The 13,716-nt window shown below is 34.2% G+C and overlaps 1 protein-coding gene across 14 annotated transcripts in view; it reads left to right on the forward strand.

Moving 5' to 3' along the window:
- The window catches only part of SPATA17 (spermatogenesis associated 17), a 229,757-nt gene that overhangs the window by 95,363 nt on the left and 120,678 nt on the right, over positions 1 to 13,716 (forward strand). For all 14 annotated transcript variants that reach the window (XR_008677489.2, XM_055379573.2, XM_055379566.2 and 11 more), the window contains one exon: positions 9,344 to 9,467. Coding sequence is in view for 13 of the 14 variants with exons in the window: in XM_055379573.2 (XP_055235548.2) it covers positions 9,344 to 9,467 (124 nt within the window). In the remaining variant the exon portion in view is untranslated. The remainder of the gene's footprint in view (positions 1 to 9,343; positions 9,468 to 13,716) is intronic.

The raw sequence follows: 13,716 nt of genomic DNA on the forward strand, positions 1-13,716 counted from the left end.
ACAATCTGTAAAGTCATTTTATTTCACAAAGACGAACAGAGACCTTGTTAATAATATCTGCCCCCTACCAACCTTAGTAGAATGTTGTGAGGCTGAATTAATATCTGAAAGCATTTGGAGCCCTGAAAATAATGTACCATATAAATATATTTTATTATTATTGCTATTATTGTACTTATGTCATTATTAATTATTTGACATCATACATATATAAAATTTTACTTCCTTTTAGAGCAACTCTCTAGATGATAAAAAGAAAATAATTTTACTGTGAAATATGTGCATATTTTTAGAAAGAATACTATACAAAAATTCTTTTCAACCAAGTTGATTCAAAAATGCCAGAAGCAGAAAAAAAAATGATTTTCATGAATGATCTTTGAATGGAGTCTTATTGCTTTTTGTAATCACGCAAAGCAGGTAAATGAAATAATAGAGCAATTGGACAATCCCTTTGTATGATCATACTAAAGTCATGGTATTGTAATTGTATAACATTGACCATTATCATCTTTTTTACTTTTTTCATTCTCAAACTGTCTTGTCTATAGAGAATAAATTTACTAGCATTACTCTTAGAGAGCCCATTTATGTGTGGCCAGGAAACCTTTCTTCTCAAAAGTGCATTTCTGTCCTTTGCTGTTGATGGTCAAAGCCTACCGAAGAGAGCAAGAGTTTCTAGTGAATGATCCAGTCTTATTTCAACACTGCTCCTCTGTATCCCTGCTCTCTCTACTTAGTGAAAACTTGCTCGTTGTTCAGTTCCCAACTCCAGTACCATCACTTCCATGAAACCTTTTCTGATCCCTCTAATCAGAAGTGAGCCCCCTGAACTTAAGCACTACGTATGTATTTTTTTCACTGACTTATTTTCTACATTCTGATAAATTATCAGCTATTTTGTTTGCAACCTACTTGAAGGCAAGTACTATGGTTTAAACATCTTTATTTCTCTAAATATCTTAAATATATTTGTGAATACCTGCCTGAATAAACAAATGAGTGTTAATTCTCTACATGATATTAACTCTTAAAATAGCTTAGATATTTTTGAAGAGAAACTCTTCTATACTGCAACAAAGGATTTTGTAACTAAACATTTTCCTTTCATTTTTTAATGAGAGGACCTTTCTGAATGTTTTTAAAATGTTAAAGTTTCAACTCTATATTTCAGAGTAAGGTGTGAAACTCAGGCACAACCTGAGTGCTTGAGTTAATGACTATGTGCTGCAGAATATTTCATTTTAAACGTATTTTCCCTTTGTGAAGGGCTGCCCTAATGGAATTTGCAACACCTGTCATACAGATCCGGGGAGTAGGTAACCAGTAGCAAAATAAGGTAGATGAAGTGGTGTAAGTTGTTTGACTGACTTAAATTTTGTTTCTAATGGGAATATTTTAGGTATCTTAATAACTTCCAGATAATCTATTCCAAGGTTTTATCAATCACAAAATATTTTTAGATGTCAAACCCAGAATCCTAGCATTTAAATGACTTTTTTTATGGTTAGTATTTTTATTGTATTTTAGACTTAGCATTCTCTTTTTTCTTTTATGGCTTACTTATTTGGTTAAATTAATGTGAACATATTCAGAGCAGACAATTGTTAGAGATGAAATGTAAATACATTCAATAAATTTAACTAAAACACTTTTATGTCAAATACACCACAGCAGAAACTAATGCCATTTGACTATTTTAATTTTTTTAATTTTTTTGAGACAGGGTCTTACTATGTTGCTCAGGCTTGTCTTGAGCTCCTGGGTGCAAGTGAAGCTCCTGCCTCAGCCTCCGGAATAGCTGGTATTACAGGTGTGTGCCACCACACCCATGACTATTTTTATTTTGAAGGCATCTTACAACAGAGGCACACACTGACTTTACTTGCCATGAAAACAGAATAAGGACAGTAAAAAGTTGTTTAAATCCATTTCGTTAGAATTTTATTTTTTCTTAAAGATGGTGCAGATGATGGCATTTTGTTTTTATTTAAGAAATCTATGTAGTATTATTTATTAGCAGTTGACTCTGCAGCTTTAGGAATTTGTGTTTTTAAAGCAGTCTGGATGTAATTATTTGTTTCTTTGTCAAAATTATGATTTTTGTGGAATTATTGTGAAGTACATATTGTGTCTTCTTTCTAGTATATCATAGACCACCTCAGGGTTCCACCTCCAGAATGTTTAATTAAGCCAGTCTGAGGTGGGGTCTGAGAAAGTGCATTTTTATTAGTTCCAAAGTGAAGTTGATGCTGCTGGTCCAGGGACCACACTTTGAGACCCACTAACCTAGGCAAAGAGCTGGAGTTCTGGTTCTACCCCCGCTTCCCAACAGAGGACTTTCACAATGTAGTTTCTTCTCTCTCCTAATTAAACCATCAGGAGTGATGAAATATACTAGGCAACTGAGAAACAGTTAAAGAGGATGCTGGCACCAAGTTCGTACTAGGTATTACACCAAGTGTTTTGGGAGGGGCACATCAATGAATAAACATTATTCTTGACCTTCAGGACCGGTCTTAGTCAGTTTGGGCTGCTGTAGCAGAATTCCAGAGAGTGACTAAACAAGAGAAATTTGTTTCTCACAGTTCTGGAGACGGGAAAATCCAAGACAGGTGCCAACATATCCATCTGGTAAGGGCACTCTTCTTTGTTTGCAGGCAGTTAACTTCTCCTTGTGTCCTCACAGAGGGAGAGCATCTTTCTCATGTCTGTTTTAAATCCCATGGCACTAATCTCATTCAATGGGGGCTCCACCTCCATAATTGAATTACCTCCCAAAGGCCCCACCTCCAAATGCCATCACATTTAGGATTTAGGCTTCAACATGTGAATTTGGGGGAACTCGAATATTCAGCCTATAGCAGGACCTTAGCATTCAGGAGGGGGAGTTAGCAAGTCATGCATGCATACCTACAACTATAATGTGTTGCAGAAGGTAATGGACATATTAAAGAGAAATAAAGGATTCATAATCAGTATTACAGTGGGAGCAACTGAAGATTAATTTTTGTTGAGGGGATCTATGAAGCCTTCTTACAGGAAACGATGGAGGTTTTGTGTTTTTTGTTCTTGACTTAAAAAGAGGAGACTATAAAAATTATAAAGATTCTGTTTTTAGTATTATAGTTTGAAATGAACAAGAAAAGCAAAAAGAATGTGACCATCTTATTAATAACTTTTATTATGGTGAACAAAGCATTTAATGAGTATACTGAGCAAATATTGAACTGTATATAATTGAGTCATTTATATAATATGTTACATATCACACATATTATATATTACTATATTTATTAGGATTATGAGTTTGGATTTTTTATCTTATATCACTTGTGGAAATAATATAATTTTGAGTAGAGTGCTCTTTTTCCTCAAAAATATTTTATAGAAATATATTATTTTTCTCCTTTGGTACAGACATTAGACAAAATCAAGAAACAGTTTAAAAAGAAAAAATGTAACAAGGAAAAGAAAATCTGCAATGCAAGAAAACATGAATTATTACATGATAGGAAGTAATCATTACCTTTCATTTGGGCTCGGGATTGAGCAGGATTATATACTTGTTTTTGCAGTCACTTCTCTCTAGTTCTTATCATCATTCATAGACATAAACCTACACACTTATATGGAGACAGTAGTCTTTTAAAAATATTTGCTTATTCATTCAAATAGACATGGGCAACAAAGACATACTCTTTATTTTTACAGAGTTTGCAGCCTAGTAGGGAAGACATATATTAAACAAATATATCCATAAATGTATGATTGTAAATTTTATTAAGTTATATGGAAGAAAAACAACATTATGATGTTTATGAGTGAAAAGAACAGTGAAAGGAGAATTCAGGTTGCTGTAGAGGAAATCCACATCAGAAAGTAAATACAATTTAAGTGAAGATCTTGAGGTAGAAATAAATGGTTTGCTAGGAAATGAAATACAGCCATTGTGACTGAAGCATAGTGATCCCGGGAGAGAGCAACATGAAGTGAGAGGGAGAGAGAAGCAGGGACCAATGCTGAAAGGCCTTGTAGGTTTGTATTGTGTGTTAGTTGTATTGTGCCAAATAGCTTCTAAGCATCTTTCAGCTTCAGTCTCTTTTATACATTAATGTTGTACATTAGAATTATTTACTTGCTGAAAAAATAGCAAATGGAAAACATCTTTAAGGAAAATAAGACATTTGTGGTGGCAAATGCAAAGGTGTGTGTATTTCATGACCACACAGAGCTACCTGGTTATGATCTTACGATCTGGTGATGAAAGAGTAGTGACAGTTCATTGAAATCATTCTAAAACAGAGCAGCTTTTTCCATTTGCATGCTTTGGAAAACTAACATATGTAATACAAAGCTACCTCTTCAGAAAAAAAGTCCTATTGATAGCTAAATAAAATACTGAATTTAGGCAATATAAGTATAGTATTGTGGTTAAAGGCAAAGATTTTGGAGTCAAACCCAGATTCAAATTCTACCTCTGTCACTTTCTGGATGTAGGAGTTTGGGCAGAGATTTAATCTCTGTGAATGTCATTTCCTCATCTGTTAAATGAGTGTAATAATATCTGCCCCACAGGACTATGAAAGTATTAAATGAGATGATATCTATGTCTTAGCCAGGAACCTCTTGAAAGCAGAACATAGAGGATTAAAGTGCTGATACTTTGGCTGGCTCAATACCAGCTCAATGATGGTTAGAAAAGGGGGTCATAGATGGAAGTGTCATAGATGGAAGTGTCATAGATGGAAACAACTCTCAGACAGTGATTTGGTGCATGAGATTTATTGGGGAGCAACATCTTTAAGGGAAGGGAGGAGGGAGGTTGAGAGAGAAGTTGAATTGTACCAGGAGGTCTCAGCTCTGCTATTTGGATGGCCCTTTATATTGGTCCCAAACTGAGACAAAGGCTCTGGGCCTATGTACTCTGTCAATTCCCAGTCATTGATTGAATCCAGGCTGGGGGCAGGATAACAAAACCTACCTGGGGCAGGGCAGCTGATTTTCTCCAGTGAGATATAGTTATGAACAGTCAGTAGCCAGCACTCCTGGCAGCTGGAACTTTGGGTTTGGTTCTGTAGGGAGGAATGAGGCATTATGAGCTCCTGCAGTCCTGGCCACTGCTTCACAAAGAGCCCCATAGTGATGCAACATAGTGCAGCAGATATGCTTGTTGTCTTTTTTTTTTTTTTTTTTTTTTTTTTTGAGTTACAGTCTCGCTGTGTCACCCAGGCTGGAGTGCAGTGGTGCGATCCGGCTCACTGCAACCTCCGCCTCCCAGGTTCAAGCGATTCTCCTGCCTCAGCCTCCTGAGTAGCTGGGATTACAGGTGCACGCCACCTCACCAGGCTAATTTTTTGTATTTTTAGTAGAGATGGGATTTCACTATGTTAGCCAGGCTGATCTTGAACTCGTGACCTCAGGTGATCCACCCGCCTTGGCCTCCCAAAGTGCTGGGATTATAGGCGTGAGCCACAGCACCTGGCCATGCTTGCTGTCTTTAGCCACACAGGTTGTCTTCAGGTTTGCAAGGAGAAACCACCCCTCCGAGTAGTAGGTGGAGGACAGGGAAAGGAGAAATTTATTTGCATGGTTCTTTTCTGTCTCCTATTTTCCAGTTATCAGGGTTTACCCCATGTCCCATGCCTCTTAGGAACTCATATTCCATGCTCTATATTGTGTAATTTCATTCCACAAAGTGCACTCTCATCCAGAGAGAGAAAGGAGGAGACCACCAAGGGAATTAGAGAAAGCATATCCAGTTGAGTAGATAAAGCATGTAGCCTAATACTTGGCTCATAGTAAATGTTCAATAAATAGCTAACAATTACATAGTGCCTTACTGTGTACCAGCCACTATTTTGAGTACTTTACATTGATTAACTTATCTCATCCTCACAATAGTTTAATGGAAAAGATACTAATATTAATATATTTACATTTTACAAATGAGGATATTGCAGCCCAGAGGGTAAACAGCTAGTAAGGAGCACAGCAGAGCTGTTATAACCAGGTGCCATTTAAGAGTCTATGCTCTTGGCCAGGTGCGATGGCTCACGCCTGTAATCCCAACACTTGGGGAAGCCAAGGCTGGTGGATTACCTGAGGTCAGGAGTTTGAGACCAGGCTGGCCAACATGGCGAAACACTATCTCTACTAAAAATACAAAAATTAGCTGGGCGTGGTGGCATGTGCCTATAATCCCAGCTACTTGGGAGGTTGAGGCAGGAGAATTGCTTGAACCCAGGAGGCAGAAGTTGCAGTGAGCTGAGATTGTGCCACTGCACTCCAGCGTGGGTGACAGAGCAAGACTCCATCTCAAAAAGACAAAACAAAACAAAACAAAAACAGAGTCTATGCTCTTAATCACTCCACTATATTGTGGCTATTATTATTATTGCCATCATTATTAGAATATGTAAATACTTTATTATCCCTATGAATATCATCAGCAAAATACATTCAAATATGTAAAGCTTTGCAAAAGTTTCAGTAATTTTTATCTTTATTTTAAAACTATATCAGAAAATGTTTTATAGATATGAAAACAGGGCAGAAAGTCTTGGAACTTATTCAAGTTTCTTTATACGGTAGAAGACAGGATTATAAGATAAAGGAAATATGCATGGCTAATTTAACAAAAATATATTTGGCGTAATATTTCTTGTGTCAGGAAGATGACAACCTGGTCTGGAGTTAGAAAATATGCAAACACAGAGATTCTAATTCCATTTCTGCCATTAACTTATTTGTTAATCACAGTAGGTCATTTAATCTCTTTATGTGTTTCTGTATTTGCAAAATAGAGTAATTAGTTAAAGCTATGCCATATATATCACAGGATTTTTTTTGAGGATAGAAATGAGAAAATACATCTGAAATGTAAAAACAGAAAAACAACCTATTTAAATGTCTTAGAAGTACTGCATTTAAAAAATCTCCAGATTAAAAATACAGGTAATTTTTATAATTTTGTAGGGAACCCTAGTTAGAATGGTTTCCATCCTTTTATTTTTAATGAGATCATAATTTTTATTGCATCCTGCACACTGAGAAATATCTTCACCCTACTGCTATAACAAAAATGTATATATCAAGAATAATTTATTTAGCAATTCCTACTTCATCATTTAACAAAGAATGTTTGACATAAATATTACTGTCTTGTTCAGTATATCCACACACACTCAAATATTACAAGAGATCAATTTGGAACCTAAGAATCGACTTTTTTCAATAATTGGGTGAATTTATTAAATTAACTACTTTTGTGTTTTGAGATTACACACTTGAGTGCTTCCTAAGTGTTTTCTTTATATGCTGGAAAGTAACATTCTTTTCCATTATCTTGCAGTTTTTGTTCACTGTGCCATGCCACTGTATACATACTGTTTTTATTTTACATTTCCATATTCTGAAGATGGACTATTTTTACTACTTAAAATAACTTACACTTTTGATTTTGTATCCAAGTTCTATGTACATCTTTGTACCTTACCCATTCATATATGTTTTCAATTATATTAAGCCTTTCTTCTTATATAAGACCTTTTCATATTTATTAAATTATTTATAGAGCAGAAACTTCTTTATAGATTTTTTATTTTTATGATTGCTTAGAAAATTACTGTGCTTATATTTAGCATAATATGAAATTGGATACATGCATTTCTGAGTAATTATCTTTATAGTGGTAGTTCTCTGGTTAATTTTTATTTTTTTCATATCAATAGTAAAGATTAAAATTAATAATGTATTTGCTTTTTAATGTAACATATGATTGTTATTTTTCCCAGCAAAAGTTCTTATTTAGTCATATGTAACTGCCTTGGAATTTCTACTTTAAGGACAAAGAAAGGTCACCAATCCCTCTAACTCCTGGTTCTTTGTCAAAAATGGACACAGTTAATGAGGTTTGTTTGGTACAGAACAAATTCTCAGACACAGATAGAGATCCTTTCAATGGAAACAAATTTGTTTGGCTTTACCAGGTTACTTAGCGATTAATAATAGCCTTGAGATGCAGGTCAGAGAGGTCCTTGTACCAGCTTGCCAACACAATCTAAATGTGTAGCTAGCCTGGCTCTGTGGGTGCAGAAGCCCCCAAAATACTATGCATAAAGTAAAACAGGCTATTTTCTGACTCCTTTTTTCATATTAATAAGCAATTTTCAAGAGAAGGTGGCAAAATGGGGGCCATGCCACTCCAAGTAATTCATTTATTTTGCAATTTAATCTTATGTTGAAAAAAATTGCTCTGCTGCAGTGGCATAGCTTGGTGATTTTTAAACGTCAGTGTGTTTCATAAGTAACCTTGTATGAAGTATTGTATTAGTAGCCTTTAACAGAAAATTGTAACAAAAATATTTCTAGACATTGAAGTAGAAAGGAGAATCTTTTATTTTTTGAATTTTTTTCCTCTGCTTTCCTCAGATACCTTTGAGAAAAATGCTCAGATGATTTATTTAAAACTTTACTTACAGAACTAGACACTAAGTTACTTACCTACTTTTGAAAAAAAAGTATAGTACAATTTCAAAACATTGTTTTAACACAAATAGTTAAATTTTTCCTTGAAAATAAAGGATTTTTCTCCGTATTTGATATCATAATCTGTTTAGCAGATGTTTTCACATAGTATACTTAAAAGCTTATTTTTTGTTTATATTTCTTAGATACACATAAATAATGAAAAGTTTCATTATTTTAATAGAATTTATTATACTTAGAAAAGACTTGCACTTTCTCACCTAATTTAGCTTTTATTCGAATTATCTATGTAATTGGACAAAATGTCAACCTTTGAAGTGCAAGATAATATATGTAATCTTATTGGTATTATTTGAAGTGTCAACTGAAGTAAACCTACAATAAATTAAGTATATGTATAAAACCTGTCACATTTTAAAAATTAGGCCATTAGTTAGTAGGCAAAATAAATGATTAGAGATTTGAAAATACAAACCCAAAATATAAGGGAAAACAGTAGCACACATGCTTTCTTGGGATATTTAAGTATGTCCAAAAAAGTTAATCTTAAAGCAAAAAACCCTGATAATTTAGTAAGACACTTACTTTGCATTTGATGTGAGTATTTTCTCAGCTTTGAATTAATTATAAATATACTCATTTGATCTCAAAAACTTAATCACTGAAAAATCACATAAATGCTTTCTAAATATTGCAAAGATTCATGTAGAAAATGCAGGTAAGATAGATTACACCACTGATTTGGATGGATATGGATGATGGTTGCCCCTCAAAAAAACTGATTTATCATCAGTGAAAGAATTAAAATGTGAACACATAGTATCATAAATAACTGCAGATGGTTTTGATGCAGGAAGGCACTGGAGGAGTTTGCAGAAATGAAAGAAAGAGAAGAGAAGAAGGCTAACCTCGAAAGGGAAGAGAAGAAAAGAGATTACCAAGCCCGAAAGATGCATTACCTCCTCAGCACAAAGCAGGTTGGTCTACCTGTCCCTGACAGCTCCTGTAAGCCACATGGGCCCCTAGCCTGACAAAGATAAACTAGCAGGCTGAATGGGACATGACTTGTTGAAAAGATATCACAAAGACACTACTTCCAGTTCAATTTCGTGCTTCTGTGTAGGTGCGCGCAGGCACCATGACTCGTCTGTGACAGCGGCTTCATAGAGGCAGCCGCTGCGATGCTGGCAGAAAGGTCCAAGTCAGCAGTGTGATCTGCCACGGTGATAACACAACACGAAGGGCATAACCTCGCTTTCAAAACTCATTCTGAGTGGCTTATTGTCGTGTTGTGAATTGATCAAGAACTAACAAGTTATTAGGCTGAGGTTGCTTTCATGTTTTCTCTTTTAATTGAGCTAACGTTGAGATTAAAACCATTTTTCAACCGTTTCTAAATTTTGATGGAAGTTTTCAGGTAAAGCTTTTAACAAAATTGCTTCAGGAATTACATCTTCTTATAGAAGTATAAGCATGAAATTTGGAATACTTAGACATTTATTTTACAATGCTTGCTAAAATGTCAATACCCTGGATTTTGTCCTGGTTACTAGGAAAGAATACATGGCATGTGGAATTAGTTTCAAAAAGAAATACGGTTTTGAAAAAGCATGAGTTTGGGGAGTGAGATATGTTTTGTTACTGGGGATCTAGTCAGGAAACTAGCAATTTCTGGGTTTTTATTTTTTTCTCATAGACCTTCAAGTTCAGTGTTGTAGTTCTGGCCAGAGTCACATAGTTGAATGTCTCCAGGTAGGGGCAAGTCAAGTCCCAGTGGTGAAGGGTGAGCCCCAAGACCGAATGTCATCCTTAGAGGCATCCAAATTAAAAAAATATATATATATATATTAAATCCTGGGCTGGCCATCCACATTTGGAACGTAGATCTCCCGCATCTCTAGCCTGTGCTTGGTAGTCTAAATACCAATACTTTTTAATCATGGTGACTATCTTCATATTAACTTGGATTTGTGTAGCTGAGTTATCTTCATTTGACAGGTAAGGAAACAAACTCAGAGGTGTTACGTAGCTAAGTTACAGATACAAAGCTAGTAGAAATAGATATGGCACTCGGCACTCTGAGGTCTCTAGACTTTAAATACTTAGGCAATAATTAAAAGATACTTTTAAAAATTAAAAGTCAAAATATTTTAACTTTTCATTATAAAATCTATAGTAGTAAAATTTTAGTTGTATAATTGAAGTGCTACATTTTTATATAGAATTTCAAATCAAAAATTCCTTTTAGCAGAAAATTTTTAACTTTAGTTATTAGTAATTTCAACTTTCATTGAACTGAGTACTATTAATATCCTTACTTCTTTAAATCTGATATTTTATTTTTTACAATACAGTTGTTAATTTTAGTAACTCTGAACCATCTTTATACTCTGAATCTTTCTTAATATGAGTTCTAGTTGTGCTATGTATACTTATGATGGGTATTGTAATACAGAAAGCAATTTTTAAAATAGTGAAATCATTCTTTTTTTTTTTTAAGAGGGAGCAAAAAAGAGTCTCACCCTGTTGCCCAGGCTGGAGTACAGTGGCGTGATCTTGGCTCACTGCAACCTACACCTCCTGGGTTCAAGCAATTCTCCTGCCTCAGCCTCCAGAGTAGCTGAGATTACAGGCACCCACCACCATGCCAGGCTAATTTTTGTATTTTAATAGATATGAGGTTTCACCGTGTTGGTCAGGCTGGTCTTGATCTCCTGACCTCAAGTGATCCCCCCGCCTGGGCCTCCCAAAGTGCTAGGATTACAGGTGTGAGCCACCACGCCTGGACTAAAATAGTGAAATCATATTTAACTGAACATTTGTTAATTCTGTTTTTTTCAAGGTTGTTGAGATACTGAGTATCTAGTGAAATGATTTAGAAAGTCCATGAAGACTCAGTTTTTTTTACTAATAAAAATAATCTGACAGCAAATATCTATGGAGTGCTTACCATGTGCCAAACAGTATTATAGAGACTTTCTATGCATTATTTCTTTAACTAATTTCATTTCATTTCATTTCATTTTTAAAATTAAGCACCTGGTTTGACAAAGAATTTTCACAAACCTGACTAAAACACTTGAATCATAGACCTCAATGGATTTTCAGGTATTACCATTGTGTTTTAAGTATATTTGTATTAACAAATACAAGCTGTCAATGAATTTTTCTCCTTCTTTATATCATATAGGCTGCTGATAATATCAATGTATGTAAACTTTACTTTAGTGATCCCTAGTCTCCAAAACTCCTTGGCATCCAATAAAATAATTATTTTTGAGGCACTATGGCAAGGTTGAAAGAACCCAAGTATTGTCATCAGACAGAGCTGAGTTGACATCCCAGCTCTCCCACTAAGGGTAATATATTAGGAGATTACCTTCAGTTTTCTAAGCCTCTGCTTCCCTCTGCATTTGTGGGATAATGAAACCCACCTTGGAAGAATGTGATGAGGATTAAACGTAATGTATTTAAAACAGTGCCAGACCCTTCGAGGGCATTCAGTAAATGGTAACAATTATATTATTAGAATTTAACGACAGATAAACCTAAGGTTTTCTTAATTTTCTTCCATTAATCTTACCAATTGGAAGCATTCATTTCCTCATTTCCTTTCTTGGCTTTCCTTTAGTTATTAATAAAAAATTAGTTAGAAATTTCTATACTGGTGTCCCCCACCTCCATTTGACACTTGACTTCACAGACCTGAGGACATTACAGGTGAAATTGTATTCTCAAATCGCTTCCCTTGGAGATAAATGTTACAAAAATATCAGGGATTTTAATTTGGACCTGGCCGGTTGGTAAACTTCATCATAGTGATCTTAATATTTGATCACAGGTAACTAGAGATGAAAAGACAACCCTTTGAACCTATGGAGCCACTTTTGTTCCCAAGGCAAACTTTTTGTGTGTGTGGTGGTAAAATAGAATAGCAGTGTCATCTTAGACTCATCTGTTCATTTTGTTCAAGGGACTAGTTTTACTGACAGAATGATACTGGAAAGTTCATATGTTCTCTTCCTTATATCCCAACAGATTTGCTTTACTTAGCTTTTAATCAGTATTTTTCATCATGATATTAAAAAGTTGAATTTTAAAACATGCTACAAGTCACAACTATTAATAAAAACTGTCTCCATCTAAACAAAAGTTTAGATGCAACACTAAGATTTAATAAATACAATAAACATGAATCTTAATTTAAACTCATCAGTTAATCACTTCCAATAATATTTTTGAGTACCTGCCATCTAATAGTACTGTGCCAGGACTTTAGTATATATAAATATGTACTATGTAATCTTTAACCACAAAAAGCGCTGAGCCTAATTTCAGTCCAATGTCAATTTTTTTGTAGATGGAAATTATCAACTTTTCACTACTGCTTATACAGGCGATCTCACTGGAATTAACAACCATTTATACTTACGATTTTGCTGATGTGCTATTTTATTTTAATAAAAAATAACATAACCTTCCTTCCTGAGCCTAAGGAAGATTCAGAGAATAAAAGACACACATTTCAATCTGAGTGTTGTTAGTAATTTTTACAGCATGTCTTAGCTATTGGGGAGAAATTAAGCTGCAGATTTTAAAATATTCTTTACTTAGTTGTTTACAAATTAATTCCATTGCTTGTTTTAAGATTAATTTCATTGCTTGTTTTAAGATTTTGATTTCAAATTATATTTATAGACCTTTAATTACAAATAAAAGCCAAATAAGAATTGATACTGTTTATTTTAAAAGATTTGTATCAATTTTAACGTTCAGTGCTTGCAGATATTTGAAAATTCTCCAAATATTCAAGTTTGAATAATTTTATAAAAAGTATATCAGGATAGGAAAAGCTTTATTGATCTGCCTAAAAGGAATAAATCTAATAGGATTTTTAGCAAAGAGAGGGACATTATTTATATTGATGATTTATATTGGTGATTGGTGATTAGGAATGATGTTAGTATGGTTTATAGAATAGTAATTTTTACATTAAATTTTTATTCTAATAGCTTACTTTAGATGAGTAGAAATAAAACATTAATTTTGACAGTGCTTCAAAAAAGATAATTTTGTAAGCCAAAATTGTATTTGTGAATTCAGATATAGATGATATAAGATTATGTGTTTTTTAATGTGTTAATAATTTTAGGATGATTATGCTGATATACTCATACACTCATATGCTGATTGCAAAGTTTTAAAGTCAGGTTTAAGCCTATTTTT

This window comes from Gorilla gorilla, chromosome 1 (assembly GCF_029281585.2).
Source record: "Gorilla gorilla gorilla isolate KB3781 chromosome 1, NHGRI_mGorGor1-v2.1_pri, whole genome shotgun sequence".
NCBI classification, from domain to species: Eukaryota; Metazoa; Chordata; class Mammalia; order Primates; family Hominidae; genus Gorilla; species Gorilla gorilla.